A 25,505-nucleotide genomic window follows, 5' to 3' on the forward strand; every position below is an offset into this window, starting at 1 on the left:
ACTTAATAAGAGGTACACATACTAGTATGCTTTGATCACACCTAATGAAAGCAAAAACATGAATAACATTTTCTGGCATAACTTGCATAATATGTGCAACACGGCTCTAGATCTCTAAGGTGGCTTTTGCATGCCATTCACATTCTCAAAATACTGGATAACGGAGTAAAAAAGAACAAAGGCTTTGAATATGTATCTGTATTGAAATCCCAGAACTGCAATATATATGAAAACTTGGAGAAAATAATCTATGTCATGTTTCTCCAAGAGAATTCCTAATAAAGTCATAGTAAGACTGAAACAAGACCTCTGCTTCCAAATGGCAGGCAAACTCTTCCTGATGAAGACAAGCATATTTTATTTTTATTTTATTTTATTTTTTAAAGTTATTTTTTAATTCCAGTATAGTTAACACACAGTGTTGTATTAGTTTCAGGTGTACAATATAGTGATTCAAAATTCAACACATTACTCAGTGCTCATCATGGTTAGTGTACTCTTAATCCCCTTTAACTATTTCACCCATACTCCCCACCTGCCTCCCCTCTGGTAACCACCTGTTTGTTCTCTATGCTTAAAGGTCTGTTTTTTTGTTTGACCCTTTTCCCCCTTTTCTTCATTTGTTCTGTTTCTTAAATTCCACATATGAGTGAAATCATATGGTATTTGTCTTTCTTTGACTTATTTCACTTAGCATTATACTCTCTAGATCCATGTCTTGATATTTAAACAAGTGTATTTTAAAAGGCATTTGCTTGAAGATGTTAAAGAGATAACAAAAGTGAAAAATAACTCAACAGGATATAAGATAGCATGGAGATCCTGGGAAGGGAGTTTCACATTTAAGGCTGGTTTAATCAATCCTGGGAACACATCCTAGGCATAGAGGTGAACCTAGTCAGATAGGCTTCCAAGGGAAAAACAACTCAGCTTTGAATCATGTCAATCTCTGAATGTGGACTTAAGTGATAAAAAGACTGCTACTGGCCCAAATAACAGAAGCAAATGTAAACCCAACCTGGAGAAAGAAAATGCCTGACACTTCAAATTATTTCCATAAATATTCATAAACAAAATGTATGGTAAACAATAAAAAACAGGTACATAAAGAGGCAAGAAAACTAGAATGAAAACCAACAGAAGCAAAAGACCACTGAAACAGACCAAAAGGAACTTGAGACAGACTTTTAATAAACTCTGGTTACTGCTTCTTAGGGTAATAAAAGACAAGACTGGGAATTCCAACATAGAACTGGACTTTAAAAAGCAAAAACAAAACTAAACTCATAATGCCAAACAGAAATTGTTTATTCAAAGATGGGTTTAATAGCAAACTGGATACACTGAAGGTATTTCAGAAAAAAATATCTAGAATGAAGGGAGACAAAAAAAAGAGTGGCAAATAGAGAAAAGAGGATGAACGACTGAGAATGATGTAAGGACTAATATGCCAGAAAAAGAAGAAGGAAAGAATGAACAGAAGCCATATTTGATGAAATGGCTGATAGTTTTTATAGGCTTTGATTTTATGGTCTTTGAGTTTGAAAAATTAAGTAGAATAAATAAAAAGAAATCCATGAATAGGCATGTCATAGTAAAATTGTTGAAAACCAAACTTAAAGCAACCAAAGAAGAGTGGAAATGATTACTTTTCAAGATAAAAATAAGGCTGACAGCTTAACTCCTCAACGTAAACAACAGGACAGTGAAGGCTGTCTTGAAAGTACTGCAAGAAAGAACTGCCAATCTAGAATATCATTTCTAAGAAAAATACTCATCTAGTATGAAGGCGGAGTAAATATATTTTCAGGTAAAAAAGAGACAATTCATCGCCAGCAGATGTACACTAGAGGAAATACTAAAGGAACTTCCTCAGATGCAAAACCTGAGTGGAAGATTAACAGAATAAATGAGTTAGTAAATCTAAATGAACACTATATAAACCAATAATGTATTCATAGGCTTGACATATACAATAATGAAGGCATTTAAGTTGAGAGAAATGGTGTTTAAGTGTTCTAAGATCCATGCAGGCCAAAGAGAGGGCAAAAAATGCAAAGTGTCGTCACACATTCCTATAGGATGCCAACTATGCATGCTGAAATCTCTTTTAAAAAACCCACTTACAGAATAGTAAGATCGTATAACTACGAAGTTAATGAGAAAAAACAATAACTAAAAACAATAAATTCTAAAGAAAAAGGAACAAAGAGTAGGAGGATCAAATAAACAGGTTGAGTCAAAAGCAAGTGCTTTCAGTTATTATTTGTAAGATCTAAACTTTTCATTTAAAAGATTATTTTAAAAAATAACTATAATGCCATCTATAAAAGATCACTTAAAATATAAAGATACAAAAGTAACGAAAAAAGATATTTATCCAAAAACTTTCATGATCCCTAAGGTGGCTTTTGCAGATGACTTATATGGAAAGTTGGTATACTGTTATCAAAGTAGATTTCCAAGCAAAAAGCATCACTAGAGAAAAAAGGTGAATACTTCACGTAATGTTAGCCAATTCAATTGGCCAAAAAAACATAATAATGTAAATCTGTATGTAAATATTAACACAGCCTAATAAAATGTGTGAACACTAACAGAACTAGGAGGCAAAGTAATTCCGTACTCATAATGGGAGATTTGCAACACTGCTTAAAAAATACACCTATACAGGGGTGCCTGGGGGACTCAGTTGGTTAAGCGACCGACCCTTGATTTCGGCTCAGGTCATGATCTCACAGTTTGTGAGATCAAGCCCTGTGTTGGGTTCTATACTGACAGCAAGGAGCCTGCTCAGGATTCTCTCTCTTTCCTCTCTCTCTCTGTTCCTCCCCCACTCGCGCTCTATCAAAATAAACATTTAAAAATATATATACAGTAAAACCTTGCTTTGTGAACATAATTCATTCCAGAAACATGCTTGCAATCCAAAGCACTCATATATCAAAAGCAAATTTCAAGAACCATTGGCTCAGTTGTAATCATTAGGCATCACCGTTACTACTTGTATTGCAAAACATCACCTGTTTATCAAGTTAAAACTTATCAGAAATGTTTGCTTGTCTTGCAGAACACTCTCCAAAAAAGTTACTTGCAATCCCAGGTTTTACTGTATATAGAAAAATTAAAAATATAGAAAAAAATTAAATGTAGAAAAATGAAACACAAGGATTACCAAATTTTGAATTAATGAACATAACACTGTACTTCACATGCAGTGTTTATTATTTTCTAGTGTACATATTTACCAAAATTGACCATATGCACATACTACAAAAACAATTACCAATTAGTTTCAAAGAAATGAAATTATATAAGGTAGGCTCTCTGATTACAGTGGAATTAGGCCAGAAATCAGCAACAGAAAAAGAATAAGAAAATCCCCAAACTCAGAAATTAAACAATATACTTCTAAAGAATAGCCATGGGTAGAAGATGAAATCACAATCGAAATTAGAAAATATCTTGATCCAAATAATTATGAAAATACAATGTAAAAAAACTTGCAAAATTTATACCTCTACATGTATAAACACATATATTTAAACATAAGTATTTATAGTCACATATGTGTATATACAGGCTGAAAATAAGCATGTTAAGCAGCAATCCTAAGAAGTTTTAAAAAGGCAAAAGTTGGTTCTTCAAAAACACCTACAATATTTACATCTCCTGGTAAGATTAGCTGAGTAACAAAAAATAATGTGAACAATGGGAGATCACTATAGATCCCTACAGGCATTAAAATTAAATTATGAATGAATTTTTAAATTAACATAAAGAATGACAAATTGAAAACTGTAAGTTACCAAAACTGACCAAAGACAACAAGGAAATACAAATACTCATATAACTGCTGAATTTGAAGAAACTGAATCCATACTACAACCTTCCTCCCCAAAACTAGATGTCTACGCTATGTAGACATAGTAGGCTCTGTAGGCACAGATGTCTACACTAATGAAATCTACCAAACATTTAAGGAAGAAATAATGACTCTCACACAAGATCCAGAAAATAAACCAAGACTTAGGGCCCACTTCTCCCTGTTACTTTAGTGAGGCATTCATGACCTAGATACTAAACCTAAAAAGAACGTTTAAGAAAGCGTAGGCAACCCTGACTCATTAACGTAGATGAAAAAATTCCAATCAAATATTAGCAAAACAAAACGGTCAATACATAAAGGAGGTTATGCATCATGATGAAAATGGATTTACTCCAGTGATACAAGACTGGCTGAATGAACATTCAGAAAATTAATGTTCTGTAAAATTCAGCACATTAAAAACGAAAGGAAAAATATCACATATTACCTCAATAGATGATAAAATCTAATGTCAATCCATAATAAATAGAAATTCTCTTACTAATGATTAGAAATGAACAGACTGATAAATATATCTACCAACGAAATTAGGAACTGGGGATGAATTAGAATGACCACGCTCATCATATCTAAAATTTTACTGTAAGTCCAAGCCAGTTAAATATGGCAAGAAAAAGAAAATGCACAATGACTGAAAAGTAATAAACCTATCATTATTCACAGGCGTTGATGTGCATCTATTCTGAAATCCCAAAGAATCTATAAACAAAACTGGAGATTAAGGAAGTGAGGAGAGATGTTGGCTACAATGTCAATAAACACAAGTGAACTGGATTTCTGTAACCAACAACAAACGTAAAAAACGTTAAAGGATGTTGTTTACAATAGCATCCAAAATATCAATGATCTTTATCTAGACATTATGCGAAATGAAATAAATCAGACAATTACATATACTCTATTATTTCACTTATATGTAGAATCTAAAAAACTCAAACTCGTAGATACAAAGAACAGATTGGTTGTTGCCAAAGGTAGGAGCTGGGAGATGGAGGAAATGGATCAAGGTGGTCAAAAGGCACAAAGTTTCAGTTAAAAGATAAGTAAATCCTTGGGAAGAAATATGTAGCATGGTGGCTATAGTTAACAATACTGTAGCGTATATTTGAAAGTTGCTAAGAGAGTAAATCTTAAAAGTTTCCACCACAAGAAAAAAACTTTGTAGTTATTTAAGGTAATGCATGTTAACCGAACTACCATGGGAAACATTTGGGTGGAGATATATATCTATCTTGAATCAGTGTTATATACCTTAAACTAATACAATGCTATGTGTTAATTATATCTCAATAAAACTGAAAAAAAATCACCTATTTAGGTATTCATCTAAGTAAAGATGTAGGACACTTTGATTTAAAATAGTGCAAAATGATACAGAGAAACTAAAGAAAAAACAGAGGAATATGACATATTAGTAGACTGCAAGATGTTCCCAAATTTCTACCAAAAAAACCCCAACAGCTTTTGTTATTAAAATTGTATTTGGCATTTGAACTTGGTAATATGATTCTGAAATTTATATGGAAAATTAAGGGCCAAGATATTCAAAAAGAACAAAGTTACAGGGCTTGTTCTATAAGATATCAAACTTATCAAGAAGTACGGTATGGTAAAATATAGACAAACAGGTGAAGAAATCAAAATAGGGAGTCAGATGCACACAAATATGGACATATGATTTAAAATAAAGATGGCACAGTGGAACAATGATCTCAATAAAAAATACAGACACAACTATTTATTCATACATAAATTAAAAAAAAAAAAACCTGACCTGTACTTATACCTCATACATTAAAAATATTAATTCCAAGAATAACTGTACAAAATTATAATAAAAAAGAGCGGACAAAGTTGGGGCACTTGGCTGGCTCAGTCAGAAGAGCATGCAACTCTTGATCTCAGGATCATGAGTTCAAGCCACACATTGGGTGAAGAGAAGGCTTAAATGAATTAAAAACAAAACAAGGAAAGAGTTAGTGTTCCCAAGACCACCCCCAGGTTTGATGATTAAGAGAACTCACAGGACTCTGTTAATAGTCATACTCACAGCTATGATTTATTACAGTAAAAGGATACAAAGCAGTATCAGGAAAGGGAAAAGATGAATAGGCAACACCCAAGAGAGAACATACACAAACTTTCAAGGGTTCTTTTGCAGTGGAGTCACAAAGGACTTGCTTAATTGCCCAGCAACAAGTTATGATAACACACACAAAATGCTGTTAACCAAAGTAATCTTATTAGAGACTCAGCAACCATTTTTTTATTGGCGGCTGGTCACCTAAGGGTCCTCTGCTTAGTACATCTAAAACTTCCATATTCCCAGAAGGAAAGCAAAGGTTTAGCATAAACTGTATTTGTAGAAGTAATCACCACCACAATAAATCTTGCTACCATCACTTACCATGCAATATTGCTACATATTAACTACATCCTCCTAAATTATAGATTGTATCCTCATGTTTTTGTAACTGGAAGTCTGCATCTTTTAATCACTTTTCCCTATTTTGCCCATTCCCCTATATAGCTAAGACTCCTTTTTATTGAGATGAAATTCATTTCAAACAAAATCAACCATTTTAAGTGTACAATTGATTGGCATTTAGTACATTCCCATTGTTGTGCAATTACTATAACTATGTAGTTTTTTTTTTTTTAATGTGTGACTATATTCAAAAGAATTACTAAAACTTTCCTTCTGATACCCTGGAATGCTAAAATAAGATTCAATTAAAACAAATTATTTAAATATTTTGTAATACAAATAGCCCAATTACCACATATTTTAATAGATTCATACACTAAAAGATAATTTAGTAGTCTGAAAAGAAGGCAGTATGTGCTTTCTTGGATGTTTAAATGAGTTCCATGCAATAACACGAGTGTACCTTAAAGACTTAAAGAAAAGTTACACAGTATAAGATAAAGACAGTGATGGTATATTTTGTTGTTTGTCACAACATAATAAGCAAACTCAAGACTATTTAGAAACATAGAGGGGCACCTGGGTGGCTCAGTCAGTTAAGTGGCCAACTCCTGATTTTGGCTCAAGTCACGGTCTCATAGTTCAGGAGATCAAGCCCCTCATCATGCTCCAGGCTGACACCTCAGAGCCTGCTTGGGATTCTTTTTTCCCCTCTCTCAGCCCTTTCTTCTCTCTCTCAAAATAAACATACATTAAAAGGGAGGGGGCACCTAGGTGGCTCAGTGGGTTATGCTTCTGACTTCAGCTCAGGTCATGATCTCACGGTTCATGGGTTCAAGCCTTGCATTGGACTCTGTGCTGACAGCTCAAGAGCCTGGAGCCTGCTGCCGATTCTGTGTCTCTCTGTCTCTGCCCCTCCCTTACTCACAGTCTGTCTCTCTCTCTCTCTCTCTCTCTCAAAAATAAACAAACATTAAAAAAAATTAAAAAAGAAACATACAGCAATCTAACATTGCCTTTACAACAAGTGCACAGTCAGAAGATCTTTAACAAAAGTGGAGTGTCTATGAAAGATTTAAAAAAACTAAATGGTCCTTCAATACAGTTAGTTTGGACATATTAATATAATAATAATTTTGACTCTACTGATGATGAGTTAAGGAATTTTAAAAATAAACCTTTTCCAAATCCTTCTCAGGATTTTGAAAAGACAAGGGAAGAAGGAAGCACCAGGAATTGGTCTCCCCTTCCAGAAAACAACTGTACTAGCAGAATAGGTCTGATGTAAGTTTGGAACTCTCAAAGTTACTGAAGACTAAGATAGTAAATTACAGTGAATTTCAATCAATTTCAGCTCTTAGCACAGAAGTAACTACTCATTCCCCCCTTCCCAGCCCGATGGCAGGCAGATGTATGTCCTTACAGCAGTCTATACACAGCTTTTAGGAGCCAGCGTGGGCAAAAAGGACCCTACCCCTCCAAATACTGGGGATCTGTGCTCTGCTCCCTCTGATCACAGAGGAGCAGACAAAAATGCAGACAGCCATTGTTCCTGCCCCAGCCCATACTTTGCAAGCCCCTCATTCTCCAGTTTAAGTAATGTCCAAGGGACTTAAAGGGCCAGCACTCTTTCCCTCTCTTCACTTTCTTTTTCCCTTTTAGGGAACCAGACATTAAAGGACATTCATAAACAACTGCACATATGGGGAAAATTAGAAAGTGACCACACATGCCCAGGGAAAGAATCGGAAAAAGACATGACAAGACTTTAAGTATACACCTAAGACCGATCTGTGACAAACAGCCTGTAACAACTGAAAAAATAAACAAAAATAAAACCCAGCAAACCCCGGGTGAAGCAAAGAATATGAATTCCAGAGCTACCACATTATTAGCTTCAAATGTCTAGTTTTAACCAAAAAAACCACAAGGCAAAGAATCAAGAAAGTATGGGCCATTCAAAGGGAAAAAAATAAAAACAAAAACAAATGTTACTGAAAAATACCTGATGGCAAATATACTAGACAAGGACTTAAAAAACACCTGTCTTACAGATGCTCAAAGAACTGAAGAAAGATGTGGAGAAAATTCAGAAAGTGATGTATGAATAAAATGGAAATATTGATAAAGAAATAGAAAACCTAACAAGAAACCAAAAACAAATTCTGGAGCTAGAACAATAATGAAGTGAAAATTTCACTACAGGTATTCAAAGGCAGATTTGAGCAGGAAGAAGAATTAGTGAACTTGAAGACAATGGATATTAGAGTCTGAGGAACAGAAAGTTGAAAGGATTGAATAAAAGTGAACAGAACCTAAGGGACCACTGGCACACTAGCAAGTGTCCTCTCTTTCACCAGAGGAAGAGAGAATATTTTGAAGAATGGCTGAAAACTTAACAAGTTTGATGAAAGACACAAATATATATATATAGAATATGCTCAAGAGATTCTGCATAAAATGGATTCAAAGATACACACACCAAGACACATTATCATCAAACTTACAAAAGACAAAGAGAATACAAAATAGAATATGGAGAGCAGCAAGAAAGAAGCGAATCATTACATACAAGGGATCCTCAGTAAGCTGATCAGATTTCTCATCAGAAAGTCTCCCCAGAGCCAAAGCATAAGAGACTCTTAAAAACTGAGAACAAACTGAGGGTTGATGGGGGGGTGGGAGGGAGAGGAGGGCACCTTTTGGGATGAGCACTGGGTATTGTATGGAAATCAATTTGACAATAAATTTCATATATTGAAAAAAAAGAAAGAAAGTCTCCCCTTCCATTTTTCTCTTTGCATGGGATCAGGCTTTCCCCACTAACTCTTTTCCTTTTTTTCTAGGGTTACTTCAACAAACAAATCAAAAGCACACCTGGTGGAAGGGTTTGCAGAGGACTGACCAGTGTGATAGAGCAGCCAAAATGCAACAACAGATAGCATGCAACATACACCAGAAACACTTCCTGAAGGGTCAGGCCCTGGACAGTGTATGACCCCTTTTTAATATAGTACTTGCAGGTGCAGGACACATAACAAGCTATTAAAACACACAAAAGACACATACTTAGCCAAAATGATGAAAGGAAAGAATTCTCTCTTAAAGAAAAAGCAAGAAGAAATGACAGCCACAGAATTGTTCAAAACAGATATAAACAATGAATCTGAACAAAACTTTAGAATAACAGCCATAAGATTAATAGCTGGGCTTGAAAAAAGCATAGAAGACAGTAGAGAATCTATTGTTGCAGAGATCAAACAACTAAGACATAGTCACGATGAATTAAGAAATACTGTAAATGAGATGCAAAATAAACTAGCTACAGTGACAGTGAGGACAGAAGCAGCAGAGAGAATAGGTGAAATAGAAAATAAATGTATGGAAAAAGATGAAGCTGAAAAAAAGAGGGAAAGGAAATTACTAGACCACAAGAGAGAATTAGAGAGCTAAGTGATTCCATGAACAAAACACTATCCATATCATAGAAGTTCCAGAAGAGGAGCAGGAGAAAGGGGCAGAAGTTTTATTTGAACAAATTATAGCCGAGAACTTCCCTAATCCAGGGAAGGAAACAAGCATCCAAATCCAAGAGACACAGAGAACTCCCTTCAAAATCAACAAAAACAGGTCAACACCATGACATATAGTGAAACTGGCAAAACACAAAGATAAAGAGAGAATTCTGGAAGCAGCTAGGGACAAATGGGCCTTAACCTACAAGGGCAGACACATAAGGGTAGTTGCAGACTTGTCCAGTGAAACTTGGCAGGCCGGAAGGGAGTGCCAGAAAATATTCAATGTGCTGAATAAGAAAAATATGCAGTCAAGAATCCTTTATCCAGCAAGGCTGTCATTCAAAATAGAAGAGATAAAGGCTTTCCCGGATAAAAACTAAAGGATTTCATGACCACCAAACCAGCCCTGTAGGAGATCCTAAGGGGAATTCTGTGAGTGGAAAGCAGCAAAGACTACAAAGGACCAGAGACATCACCACAAACATGAAACCTACAGATAATACAACAGCACTACATCCATATCTTTCAATAATCACTGTGAATATAAATGGACTAAATGCCCCAATCAAAAGACACAGGATATCAGAATGGATAAGAAAACGAGATCCATTTACGTGCTGCCTACAAGACTCATTTTAGGCATGAGGACACCTGAAGATTGAAAATGAGGATGGAGAACCATCTAAGAGCCACCCAGGAGCCCCAAACTAGATTTTAAAACAGACTGTAACAAGAGATGAAAAAGGGCACTCTATCATAATTAAGGGTCTACCCATCAAGAAGAGCTGACATTTGTAAATGTTTATGCCCCCACTATGAAAGCACCCAAATATATAACTATCACAAACATAAATAAATGTATAGATAATAGGGAACTTTTTTTTTTTTTTTAATTTTTTTTTTCAACGTTTATTTATTTTTGGGACAGAGAGAGACAGAGCATGAACGGGGGAGGGGCAGAGAGAGAGGGAGACACAGAATCAGAAACAGGCTCCAGGCTCTGAGCCATCAGCCCAGAGCCCGACGCAGAGCTCGAACTCACGGACCGCGAGATCGTGACCTGGCTGAAGTCGGACGCTTAACCAACTGCGCCACCCAGGCGCCCCAATAGGGAACTTTAATACTCCACTTACAACAATGTACAGATCATCTAGGCAGAAAATCAACAAGGAAACAATGGCTCTGAAGGACACATTGGACCAGATGGACTTAACAGATATATTCAGAACATTTCATTCAGAACACACTCTTCTCAAGTACACATGGAACATTCTCCAAAACAGATCACATATTGGGTCACAAAACAGTTCTCAACAGGTACAGAAAGACTGAGATCATACCATGCATATTTTCAGGTCACACTATGAAACTTGAAATCAACCACAAGAAAAAATTTGTAAAGCCCCCAAAAACACAGAGGTTAAAAAACTAAAGAATGAATGGGTTAACAAGCAAATTAAAGAAGAAATTTAAAAACACATGGAAGCCAATGAAAATGAAACACAACAGTCCAAACACTTTGGGACGTAGAAAAGCACTTCTTTTTTTTTTTTTTTTTTTCAACGTTTATTTATTTTTTGGGGGACAGAGAGAGACAGAGCATGAACGGGGGAGGGGCAGAGAGAGAGGAGACACAGAATCGGAAACAGGCTCCAGGCTCTGAGCCATCAACCCAGAGCCCGACGCGGGGCTCGAACTCACGGACCGCGAGATCGTGACCTGGCTGAAGTCGGACGCTTAACCGACTGCGCCACCCAGGCGCCCCGAAAAGCACTTCTTAAGAGGAAAATACACTGCAATTCAGGCCTATCTTAAGAAGCAAGAAAGGTCCCAAATACACAACCTAACCTTACACGTAAAGGAGCTAGAAAAGGAACAAAAATAGAGCCTAAAGCCGGCAAAAGAAGGGAAATAATAAAGATTAGAGCAGAAATAAACAATATAGAATCCAACAAAAACAAAAATAAAAACCCCCCAGCAGAATCAATGAAACTAAAAGCTGACTTTTTGAGAGAATAAACAAAATTGATAAACCACTAGCCAGACTTATCAAAAAGAGAAGAGAGGACCCAAATAGATAACATCATGAATGTAAGAGGAGAAGTCACAACCAATACCACAGAAATACAAACAATTATAAGAGAATACTATGAAAAATTCTATGCCAAAAAACTGAACAATCTGGAAGAAATGGCAACACTCACACACTACCAAAACGCAAATGGAAAGAAATAGAAAATTTGAACAGTCCCATAGCCAGAAAATAAATTGAATCAGTTATCAAAAATCTCCCAAAAAGTAAGAGTCCTGGGCCAGATGCTTCCCAGGGGAATTCTACCAGACATTTAAAGCAGAGTTAATACTTATTCTTCTCAAACTGTTCTAAAAATACAAATGGAAGTAAAGCTTCCAAACTCACTCTATGAAGCCAGCATTACCTTGATTCCAAAACCAGACAAAGACCCTAATAAAAAGGAGAATTACACGCCAACATCCCTGAGGAACATGTATGCAAAAATTCTCAAGGAGAACCTGGGTGGCTCAGTCAGTTAAGCATCAGAGTTCAGCTCAGGTCATATCTCGTGGTTCATGGGTTTGAGTCCTTCATTGGGCTCTGTGCTGACAGCTCAGAGCCTGGAGCCTGCTTCTGATTCTATGTCACCCTCTCACTCTGCCCCTCCCCCACTCATGCTCTCTCTCTCTCTCTCTCTCTCTCTCAAAAATAAACATTTAAAAATGTTTTTAAAAAATTCCCAACAAGCTACTAGTAAATCGAATTCAACAGTAAATTAAAAGAATTATTTACTATGATCAAATGGGATTTATTCCTGAGCTGCAGGGCGGGTTCAATATTCACAAATCCAAAAACGTGCACCTTAATAAAGGATAAGAACCGTATGATCCTCTCAATAGATGCAGAAAAAGCATTTGACAAAATACAGCATCCTTTCTTGACAAAAACCCTCAAGAATGTAGGGATACAAGGAACATACTTAACATCATAAAAGCCATATGTGAAAGGCCCACAGCTAATTATCATCCTCAATGGGAACAACAGAGTGCTTTCCCCCTGAGATTAGGAACACAACAGGGATGTCCACTGTCACCACTGTTGTTTAGCATAGTGTTGGAAGTCTAGCCTCAGCAGACAACAAAGTGAAATACAAGGCATACAAATTGGAAAGGAAGAAGTCAAACTTTCACTCTTCCAAGATGGCACAATACTTAGTCTACATGGAAAACCCAAAAGTCTCCACCAAAAAAACTGCTAGAGCTGATCCATGAATTCAGCAAAGTCGCAGGATGTTAAATCAAAGTACAGAAATCGGTTGCATTTCTATACACCCATAATGAAGAGAAAGAGAGATTATATTAGGTAACTGATCCCATTTACAATTGCACCAAAAAACGTAAAATACCTAGCAATAAACAATAGAAAGCTTAAGAAAGAAATTGAAGACGACACAAAGAAATGGAAAAACATTCCATGCTCATGGATTAGAAGAACAAATATCGTTAAAATGTTGATACTATCCAAAGCCATCTACACATTCAATACAATCCCTATCAAAATAACACCAGCATTCTTCTCAGAGCTAGAACAAACAATCCTAAAATTTGTATGGAACCACAAAAGACCCCGAATAGCCAAAGTAATGTTGAAAAAGAAAGCCAAAGCAGAAAGCATCACAAACCCAGACTTTAACTAGTATTACAAAGCTATAATCATAAGGACAGTTATGGTATTGGCACAAAAACAGACACATAGATCAATGGAATAGAGAACCCAGAAACAGACCCACAAATATGTGGCCAACTAATCTTTGACAAAGCAGGAAAGAATATTCAATGGAAAAAAAAGACAGTCTCTTTAGTAAATGGTGCTGGGAGAACTGGACAGCGACATGCAAAAGAATGAAAATGGACCACTTTCTTACACCATATACAAAAATAAATCCAAAATGGATGAAAGACCTAAATGTGAAACAGGAAATAATCAAAATCCTAGAAGAGAAAACAGGCAACAACCTCTCTGACCTCAGCTGCAGCAATTTCTTATTGACAGGTCTCCAGAGTCAAAGGAAACAAAAGCAAAAATGAACTACTGAGATGTCATCAAGATAAAAAGGCTTCTGCACAGCAAAGGAAACAATCAGCAAAATTAAAAGGCAACCAATGGAATGGGAGAAGATATTTGGAAATGATGTATCAGATAAAGGATTAGTATCCAAAATCTATAAAGAACTTACCAAACTCAACATCCAAAAAACCCACAAATGATCCAGTGAAGAAATGGGCAAAAGACAGGAATAGACGCTTTTCGAAAGAAGACATCCAGATGGCACACAGACATATGAAAAGATGCTCAACACTGCTCATTATCAGAGAAATACAAATCAAAACCACAATGAGATACCAAATGACACCTGTCAGAATGGCTAAAATTAACTCAGGAAACAACAGATGTTGGCAAGATATGGAGAAAGGAGAACACTTTTGCACTGTTGGTGGGAATGTAAACTGGTGCAGTCACTCTGGAAAACATGGGGAGGTTCCTCAAAAAATTAAATAGAACTACCCTATGACCCAGCAATTCCAGTACTAGGAATTTATTCAAAGGATACAAAAATGCTGATTCAAAGGGGCACATGAACATCACTGTTTATAGCAGCACTATCAACAATAGCCAAATTATGGAAAAAGCCCAAATGTCCATCAACATATCTATCTATCTATCTATCTATCTATCTATCTATCTATCTATATGTATATGGAATACTACTCGGTGAAAAAAAAAATGAAATCTTGCCATTTGCAACAATGTGGATGGAACCATAGGATATTAGGCTAAGTGAAATAAGTTAGAGAAAGACAGATATCACATGATTTCACTCATAGGTAAACTGGAGAAACTAAAAGATGATTATAGGGGAAGGGAAGCAAAAATAAGATATGAACAGAGAGGGAGGCAAACCATAAGAGACTGTTAAATACAGAGAACTGAGGTTTAATGGGGGTGTGGGGGTGAGGGGTGGGGAAAATGGGTGATGGACATTAAGGAGGGCACTTGTTGGGATGAGCACTGGGTGTTATATGTAAGTCATCAATCACTGGATTCTGCTACTGAAGCCAAGAGTACACTGTATTTTAACTAACTTGAGGAAAAAAAAAAAAAGCAAACAATTTTCATATTTCACAGCAGAGGTCCAGAAAACAAAAGCAACAATTCAAGTGAATTCAATCCAAAGTAATTTAGTAAAACTGTAAAAAAAAAACAAAAAACAAAAAAACAAAAACAAAACTAGTTCAGTTACCTATTTTACTTCATACCTTTTAAGTTTTGAACTATAGAAATGTATATATTATAAAGTGCTCTTGCAACATACTGTAAATTTTTCTGATCCTAGTTTTGAAAGTTAATATAACCATCACAACAATCCTTCCCCAAACCATTTTACAAAGCTTACAAACAAAATACTTATTTTCTCAAAATAATTCCTGAGAAAAATTAAAACACCAGCATTTTCTTTTCAATCATAAATTACTTTTTCCCCAGCTGAGCCAGACAATCATCAAGGCTGAAATCACTTTATAACAAATTATGCATAAAAATATGAAATGACTTGAGAAGTACCTGAAGTAGAAGCAGCCATCTTCTTTGTCATTATCTTTTATTTTATTACAACTAAATGTTTCTGCCTAGAAAGGAAGTAGGAGAGAAGGAGGGGAGGGATAAATCAGGATGAAACCTTTATATTTCCACTAAACGCAAATACACAGATCACATCTGGATTTATAAATACATACACACACAGCTATACATATATACCTTTACAATGCATTAAAATTAAAACAAATTTTACATTTATTTATTTTTGAGAGACAGAGCATGAGCAGGGGAAGGGCAGAGAGAAAGGGAAACAGAATCAGAAGCAGGCTCCAGGCTCCGAGCTGTCAGCACAGAGCCCAATGCGGGGCTTGAACTCACGAACCATGAAATCACAACCCGAGCCAAAGTCGGATGCTTAACCGACTGAGCCACCGAGGTGCCCCTACAATGCATTTAAGATTCAATAATGAGATTAATCATGGGGACAACCATTAAAAAAAATTTTTTTTAATGTTTATTTTTGAGAGAGAAAGAGAGAGACAGAGTGTGAGCAGCGAAGGAGCATAGACAGAGGGAGACACAGAATCTGAAGCAGTCTCGAGCCTCTGAGCTGTCAGCACAGAGCCTGACTCAGGGCTTGAACCCATGAACCGTGAGATCATGACCTCAGCTGAAGTCGGACGCTTAACTGATTGAGCCACCCAGGCGCCCCTGTGACATACCATGTAAAAGGTACACAAAAGATCTCTGTGGGGGTGACATGGTAATAGCAGCCTGATGGGACTGACAGTATAAATTAAGGAACCTAGTTAAAGCTCCATGTGGCTACTAAGCACTTGAAATATATCTGGATCAAACTGAAAAGTGGTGTAAGCATAAAATACACATGAAATTTCAAAGACTGGTAACATAAAAGAATGTAAAATCTCATTAATAAACTTTAAATACTGAGTACATGTTTAAATGGTAACTTGATGTTAGGTTAAAACTACTTTAAAATTAATTTTACTTCTTTCTTTTTACTCTTTTAATGTATCCACTAGAAAAATATAAATATTATGTGTGACTTGTATTATATTTCTATTGGACTGTGCTGCTTAGACCCTCAACTATTCTCACCACTCTACCCTCCCTCCTGTACCCTGTAAGTATATCATCACATCTCTTTACTGTCTCATTTTATATATTATCTCTTAGTGGTATTTAACAGTGCCACTGTCCTTAAGAATTTTTTTAAATGTTTATTTAATTTTGAGAGAGAGAGAGAGAGAGAGACAGAGAGAAGAAGAGGGAGGGAGGGAGGGAGGGAGACAGAGAGAGGGAGAGGGAGGGAGGTAGGGACGGATGGAGAGAGAGACAGACACAAAATCCAAAGCAGGCTCCAGGCTTCGAGCTGTCAGCACAGAGCCTGACACAGGGCTCGAACTCACAAACTGCAAGATAATGACCTGAGCCGAAGTCGGCTGCTTAACTGACTGAGCCACCCTGGTGTCCCTGTCCTTTAGATAATTTTAAAGTGTAAGATATCTTAAAGTTCAAGGAATATCACAATGTAGGCTACTCTTTTTCAAAAGAATCAACACTTAATTTTGAAACATATTCTAATATACTCATATATACATACATATCTCAAGTAATGACGTGGGTTAATGTGTAGTTCTTCAGTATATACAGACTGCATTCTTGCATTAAATTACATTTAAGTTAAATGTAAGAGTTAATTTTAACTTCTAAAAATGCTTCCCCAGAACTTACATTTGCTGGTGGTCGGTTCCCACTGTTAGACAGCTGCCACATTTTCATGGAAATACGTGCTGGATTAATATTTTTGATGATACTGTCATCTTCAGAAATAACAGTAATCATAAAATCTGTCATGGTGAATATTAAAAAATTATTTCCTAGTCCATTTAATGAATTTGGTTAAATAACCGTACGTCTTAAAGTGTACATTTTGTTTAAATGTTAATAATGAAATTCTGAAGAAAACAAAACCATTCTGTAATCAGCATTCCCCAATAATCTGTCTATAAAAATGTACTAATCCTGACAGACAACTCTAATGCTAAATCTCTTCCAGAAATCTAACACATACATCTTTACTATTATTAACCCTTTGCCTTATTTTCACAATCTGCCTTGCTAGAAGGCAGACCAAAAAGGTTAGACTGTGGATACTCAGCAACACAGAATAAGGCAACTGGTCATAAATCCATGTGCTTTATGTATTCTGAGAATTCAGTGTATATTTTACGGTTTTATTCACTTGGCACCCATATGATGGGTATAATTTTTTAAAGTTTTGTTTACTTAGAGGGAGGGAGGGAAGGAGGGAGAGAGAGAGAAAGTGCAAGTGTGCACAAGCATGTGAGTTGGGGAGGGGAAGAAGGGGGGAGAGATGGAGAGAGAGAGAGAGAGAGAGAGAGAGAGAGAGAAAATGAATGAGTGAATGAATGAATCCCAAGTAGGCTCCCCACCAGCAGCTTAGAGACTAACGTGGGGCTAGAACCCACAAACTGTGAGATCATAACCTGAGCTGAAACCAAGAGTAGGATGCTCAACCGACTGAGCCACCCAGGCACCCCTGATGGATATAGTTTTTTAATGACAGGAAATAGGTCTTACCTCTTAAAACAGACTTAAAATTATGAGTATAAAGGCTATGTATATATGTAACAATTATTAAAAATTATTAATTTTATAATCTAAACTTTTTGGTCTGCTTGTTTCTACTGCTTATAACTATGTATAGGAATTCATCCCTTTAAGAAAACAAAGTCTTCAAGAAAATTACCCATATAAAGTAAATACCATTTCCTATTGAAAATAGGAAGACTACACTGCCAGACTACACTGAAATTATCTGCTTACTTAAGTGTTTTCTACAGTAGACAGAACTCATTGGCAATTGTTGTATTCATTATTGGAACCAAGAGCCCAATACAGTGTCTGGACATCGCAGGTATTTAGGAAATGTTTTTTGTTCTGAAATAGCTTTAATAATAAATTCTGATGTTTTCATCCAAATTAAGTTAAACAATCCTGGTTCTATTTGGTTGAAGATGACATTACAACCCATTTAATAGAACTGCCACAGTTCTTGCGATCCTTCTTTTGCAGAACTTCACAATCCAGTGAATGAACAAACACAAACTCCATTACCACAGGCTCTCAGCTTATGTACAAACTTTCCGTTCATTCTTGACCATTAAGGGAATGTACAATAGAGATGAAAGAAGATATAGTTAAATCAAACATTTTCTTTGCCATTTAAAATGCTATGCAGGCTTGTTTTTTAGCATGCTGAATATCTAGAATAATTTATTCCACTAGTGTAAAAAGCAATTATCATTACAAATCTATTTGAAATTTGTGACTTACTCACCAGTGAAAATACCCCCTGCTAAAAAGGAAGCATCTTTGTCATATTTAATATTGAGACGAATAGGTTTTTCAGGGTCCGGAAGAATCATTAACTTAATTATAGGTCCTTCTATGTTACTTTTGTTATAAATGGCTCTAACCTGCATCACATGTTCTCCTCTAACAGGAGGGAGAAAAAGAGAGACAAAGAGTTCTAATTACATTATAGTTATAACTTAAAAATTGAGACAACTTATACAAAGTTAAACTCATTTACAAAACATCTCTACTCCTGTTCAGTTCCATCTACTACCTAACACTAAATAGAAGGCTAATTATTACTCTTAACTTCGGCAAGGAATAAGAAAACTCAATTTTTATATGACTAATAACTATCAAACTTTTGGTTCTTACCTAGGGGCATAAACACTGAATACTCCCAAATTAGCCCTGCCCCTTTCATCTGTTTTATGTTGTTGGTTTGAAGGAGTAAGCTAAAAACAAAACAAAACAAAACAAAACGGTTAATTAGACAATTTTAGAGAACAAATTCTTTTCCCCTATTACAATGTTCGTTTCCTCAATTACTATTTTAAAATTTGTACTTACACACACTTCTACAATCTTTGATTTCCTAATCTGAACTAGTAGAAATAATGTAATATATAATTACTTAACCCAAAGGACAACTTCTCATCTTGATCAATTAAACTATAATTTAGTGTATTTCAGTTACTAAGTTGCAGAATTCAATGCTCACTGCTTCAACAGCAATGATATTTCAAGTGAAGGTTGGTTATACAAACACTGAAGGTACATTCCAAAATAGGGGCTGAGGAGGTGGGGTGGGGGAATGGCACAGGTGAAATAAACATAAATATACCATAAATATACATTTAAGTCAAGGCATCAAGATAACATGTCCATTGTTACTCATCTTTCTCTTCATGTTTACTCAGACGTGTTCCTTAGACCTCTGCTGCAACACTACCTTCTTAGTGACAACCAAGCTTTCACTTTCCAATGAATAAAAATCAATGGTACTCATCACTGGTTAAAAGAATCTCTCAGCCTTCTACAAATACTTCTGTGAAACTAGACTAATATTCTTATTTGTGGTAGAAAATAATCAGTTTAACTCTCCTAAACGCAAACACTGACAACAAAAGTGAATTTGTAAACTGTTGTAGCAGAATATCAGACTCTTTCCTAAGCTCTGATGTCCATTTCTGCTTAATGGAACCTAAAAGTTAGGTAATATGGTAGGTACATGCAAAAAAGCAATAGGCGAAAATGAGAAGGCACAATCAAAATGACAAAATAAAATCCTTTATTTTACTTATCTCATTTACCCTTTGATCCATTTACCTCTCAACTCATTTTTCTCAAAGTATTTCTTCCATCTGGGTCCTAAATTCTTGTTGCTAAGCCCAAGAAGCATGTCTTCTACTTCCAGGTGTATAGCAGCAATACCACAGTCTTTCTTAACAGAAAGACTGACCCTGACTATTTTACTATGAAAATAAGTCTATGTGGATCCCAAGCCATTCTTGGCATTTTAATTTCCCATATGACTTTTAAGATCAACGTGTCAGGTCCTAGAAACCTGTTACGAGTTCTTATTGAATTAATGGATTATTTTTAAGACAACTGAATTTACATAATCTCAACTGTTTTTATCCACTAAAATGATAAAATGTTCATAGAAGGATAGTGGCTGAAGACAACCCCAGGAATTGTCTCTGTGCTGCCTGGTAACAACCTGACTGGGACAAATTAATTGACTTCATTAGGAGGGACTATGTCACAATACAACTTTGCAAGGGACAAGCAGCTTCTCCCATTTCCCCTCACAGGAGGGCCTCCAACTCTGTACCAGGCACCCCAAGTTCCCACTAGAACCCAAGAAGCTGGCAATCCCAGTGCTCGTGTAAACAGGTGGTACCTAATCTAGGACTTCTTGGTATTAAGCACAATGTTTGCCCCCAAACATTACAAGGCGATACTCATGCTTGCCCCATATCCTAGAATATAACTCAGTATAAGTCTAGCAGCTATGCCCAGGCCCTGGTAGCACTCCATAAGGTATGGAGGACAGGTACTCACATGATGCTTTTTGATCACCTTTAGCTTAAGTTTCCCAAGTAATGCCTATTCCTTAACCCATATTGTAGGCCACTATATTTGCCTTTACTCACTTTCTCAGTGTCATCTATTCATTCTAATCTGAAATCCAAATACATACTAGTATTGAAAGAATCATAACTGTAGAATACTGCCCCTTATTACATTGCTTGCAAGATATGAAGTTTAGTTCCTCAAAATAATTATGAAAAATCTTTAAGGTGATTTAAACTAAGCAATAATCAAGGTTATGTAAGACTATGTTTTTAAAAATATGACATCTAATAACATTATGACAATGAAACCCAAAATTTTAAGTAGACGAAAATTATGTAAGGATGTTTTAAAACTTACCTTTAAATTGTTAGCTTTTACAAGACTTATTTTGACCTGTGGTACAGGTGCTGGATTGTCCCACTGATCACAAAGTTGAACAATGAGAGGATTCTGTAATTCTCTTCCATTAATCACTGGAATGGACTAAAACAGGTATAAATATTTTCAAAAGCATTAAAGCATATGTGCCAAATGATGTAATTACTACTTGTACACTTATTAAATGATCACTTAATTTATCTTGGTTCTAGTCACAAATGGCTTCTTCATCTATTAAAATAAACTTCTGAAAGTGAATTATATTGTCACCAGTGATCATCATCTTATAGAAGTAATTAATAATAATAAAAGTTCAAAAAAAAAGCATTTGACATTATGGCTTTTAACACATCCCTAAAAGTTACATATTAGAATGACTTCAATGGGAGCATCTGGGTGGCTCAGTCGGTTGAGCGTCTGACCATTGATTTTGGCTCAGGTCATGATCTCATGGTTCATGAGATCAAGCCCCATGCTGGGCTCTATGCTGACAGTGTGGAGCCTGCTTGGGATTCTCTCTCTCCCTCTATATTTCCCTCCTGCAACTCCCACACACTCTCTCTCTCCCTCTTCCTCCTTCTCAAAAATAAATAAAGAAGCATTTAAAAAAAAAAGGAATTACTTAAAAGCTTATCTTAGGTTCTCAGATTTAGCATTGGCTGTCTATGGTTTAGCTCCTCTGTCAAGGACAAGCACTCAGGCACTTTACATGAAGCAGTAATACACAGCTTTCTACCACTCATTAAACAGGACTAGAAAAGAGAGGGAAACAAACAAGAGACTCTTAATGATAGAGAAAAGACATATATATGGGTTGACGGAGGGAGGTGGGTGGAAGATGGGCTAGAGTGGTACTTAACGAAGACACTTAATGATGAGCACTGGGTGTTGTATGTAAGTGATGAATCACTGAATTTTACTCCTGAAACCAATATTGTACTGTATGTTAACTAAATAAAATTTAAATTAAAAAAAAGAAAATACATACAAACATACACACATAAATAGGACTAGTTGCTGATAATCTATACAAAAATGCTTGTTTTTTTCCTCCATGTAACGGCTATGTAATTCTGGGAATTTGCTTGTTGACCTATTTGTACTGAACATATCAAAGGAAACACACTGCCTAGCAAGAAACCTGATGAAGTTCCAATCTTATGTATCATATTTTAAAAGCTGAAAAAAAGATTGGAGAGAACTGACTAGTGAAAAAGTAAAGTTGATTTATCATCTCTTTCCTATTAATAATGTTTCCTCTGCTTCCTCCAAGCCCCACTTTACTAGAGGTAGTTGGTTCAAATTAGGAGGTTGCTAAAAGTGGGGAAAATACTAATGTGTTTTGGATAGGACTTAATTTTTCTTAAAAAAAGAACTTTAAGACTAGTTTAGTTAAAATGTTTAACGATCACAAATTTTACATGGCTATAGTTGACTATATTCCATCTGCCAAAGTTTATTAAAAGCCTGAATTTAAAAAAATCAATGACAGTTTCCAAATGCAAACATTATCATGGTACTTTATTCCTAAACACATTGTCTACCCATCACACAGTAATTACTTTTAAAGAATATTCTTTAATAAATGACTTGTAGCCTAAACTGTTAGTCACAGAGTTGTCTGAGAGAAAGGGGGCGGGGGGGGGGGGGGGGGAGGAAGTATCCAAAATCTTATGTTCATAATTACAAACCTCTACCACTTTCTAATATTGGAATGTAACAATGTTTCAGGATTTCAGTTTCCTCATTTATAAAATAAGAATGTTAAAAAGTGCATAATGTTAAGACTAAATGAAAGAACATATGTGTATATTAATGTAACATTTATACGTTTTTTTCTATTTATCAGTTAGGTGTTAAATTAGTTCCCCTTTTCCACTTCAGATCCTATTAGGGGGAAGGTAGGGTCAAGAATTAATTAGGACCTAACAGATACATTCAGAACATTTCATCCTAAAACAGCAGAATACATATTCTTCTCTAGTGCATATGGAATATTCTCCAGAATAGATCACATCCTGGGTCACACAAATCAGTCCTTGATAGATATAAAAAGATCAAGATCATACCATGCGTATTTTCAGATCACAATGCTATGAAACTTGAAATCAACCAAAGGAAAAAATACACTGAGGTTAAAGAACATCTTACTAAAGAATGAACGGATTAACCAGGAAATTGAAAAAGAGATTAAAAAAAAGATACATGGAAGCCAATGAAAATGAAAACACGACAGTCGAAACCCTGTGGGATACAGCAAAGGCAGTCCTAAGAGGAAAGTACATTGCTATTCAGGCCTATCTCGAGAAGCAAGAATGGTCTCAAATACACAACCTAACCTCACGCCTAAAGGAGCTACAAAAGCAGCAGCAAATAAAGTCTAAAACAAGCAGAAAAAGGAAAATAATAAAGATAACAGCAGAAATAAATGATATAGAAACAAAAAAACCCAGTAGACAGATCAATGAAATTGAAGACTAGTTCTTTGAAAGAATAAATAAAATTGATAAACCACTAGCCAGACGTATCAAAAAGACAGGACCCACAAAGATAAAAATCAGTAACGAAAGAGGAGAGATCACAACCAACACCACAGAAATACAAACAGTTGTTAATACTATGAAAAATTTTATGCCAACAAACTGGGCAATCTGGAAGAAATGGACACACACGACCAAAATTCAAATGATAAGAAATAGAAAATTTGAACAGGCCCACAGCCAGCAAAGAAACTGAATCAGTTATCAAAAATCTCCCAACAAAAAGAGAGTCCTGGGCCAGACGGCTTCCCAAGGGAATCCTATCAGATGTTTAAAGCAGAGTTAATACCTATTCTTCTCAAACTGTTCCAGAAAATAGAAACGGAAGGAAAGCTTCCAAACTCATTCTACGAAGCCAGCATTACCTTGATTCCAAAAACAAAGACCCCAATAAAAAGGAAAGTTATAGGCCAATATCCCTGATGAACCTGGATGCAATAATTCTCAAGAAGATACTAGGCAAATCAAATTCAACAGTATGTTAAAAGATTTATTCGTTGGGGTGCCTGGGTGGCTCAGTTGGTTAAGCATCCAACTTCGAATCAGGTCATGATCTCACAGTTCATGGGTTCGAGCCCTGCGTCAGTCTCTGTGCTAACAGCTCAGAGCCTGGAGCCTGCTTGTGATTCTGTGTCTCCCTCTCTCGCTGCCCCTCTCCCACTTGTGCTCAGTCTCTCCCTCCCTCTCAAAAATAAACATTAAAAAAAAAGAATTATTCATTATAATCAAATAGGATTTATTCCTGGGCTGCAGGACTGGTTCAATATTCACAAATCCAACAACGTGATACACAACATTAATAAAATAAAGGATAAGAAACCTATGATCCTCTCAATAGATACAGAAAATGCATCTGACAGGAGCGCCTGGGTCGCTCAGTTGGTTAAGCAACCGACTTCAGCTCAGGTCATGATCTCGCAGTTTGTGAGTTTGAGCCCCGTGTCGGGCTCTGTGCTGACAGCTCAGAGCCTGGAGCCTACTTCAGATTCTATGTCTCCCCCTCTCTCTACCCCTTCCCTGCTCACGCTCTGTGTCTGTCTCTTAATAATAAATAAACATTAAAAAAAAGAAAGAAAGAAAGAAAATGCATCTGACAAAATACAGCACCCTTTCTTGATAAAAACCCTCAAGAAAGTGGGATAGACAGAACATATCTCAACATCACAAGGCCTTATATGAAAGGCCCACAGCTAACTATCATCCTCAATGGGGAAAAACTGAGCGCTTTCCCCCTAAGGTCAGGAACACAACAAGGATGTCCACTGTCACCACTGTTGTTCAACATAGTACTGGAAGTCGTAGCCTCAGCAGTCAGACAACAAAATAAATAAAAGGCATACAAATTGGCAAGGAAGAAGTCAAACTTTCACTCTTCCAAGATGACAAGATACTTACTCTACATGGAAAACCCTAAAAACTCCACCAAAAAAACTGCTAGAGCTCATACATGAATTTAGCAAAGTTGCAGGATATAAAATCAAAGAAATAGAAATTGGCTGCATTTCTATACACCAATAATGAAGCAACAGAAAGAGATATCAGGAAATTGATCCCATTTGTAACTGCAGCAAAAACCATAAGATACCTAAGAATCAACCTAACCAAAGAGGTTGATTTGGATCTGTACAGTGAAAACTACAGAAAGCTTACGTAAGAA

General features: G+C 36.1%; 1 protein-coding gene across 2 annotated transcripts in view; it reads right to left on the reverse strand.

The window, feature by feature from the left end:
• Positions 1–25,505, reverse strand: part of SMCHD1 (structural maintenance of chromosomes flexible hinge domain containing 1) — a 154,634-nt gene that overhangs the window by 47,195 nt on the left and 81,934 nt on the right. For both annotated transcript variants that reach the window (XM_003995046.6, XM_045041660.1), the window contains 5 exons: positions 21,288–21,413; positions 19,224–19,303; positions 18,832–18,989; positions 17,202–17,317; positions 15,471–15,535 (listed from right to left, as the gene is read on the reverse strand). In XM_003995046.6, the coding sequence (XP_003995095.3) occupies positions 15,471–15,535; positions 17,202–17,317; positions 18,832–18,989; positions 19,224–19,303; positions 21,288–21,413 (545 nt within the window). The remainder of the gene's footprint in view (positions 1–15,470; positions 15,536–17,201; positions 17,318–18,831; positions 18,990–19,223; positions 19,304–21,287; positions 21,414–25,505) is intronic.

Source organism: Felis catus, chromosome D3 (assembly GCF_018350175.1).
Source record: "Felis catus isolate Fca126 chromosome D3, F.catus_Fca126_mat1.0, whole genome shotgun sequence".
In the NCBI taxonomy this organism is placed as follows: Eukaryota; Metazoa; Chordata; class Mammalia; order Carnivora; family Felidae; genus Felis; species Felis catus.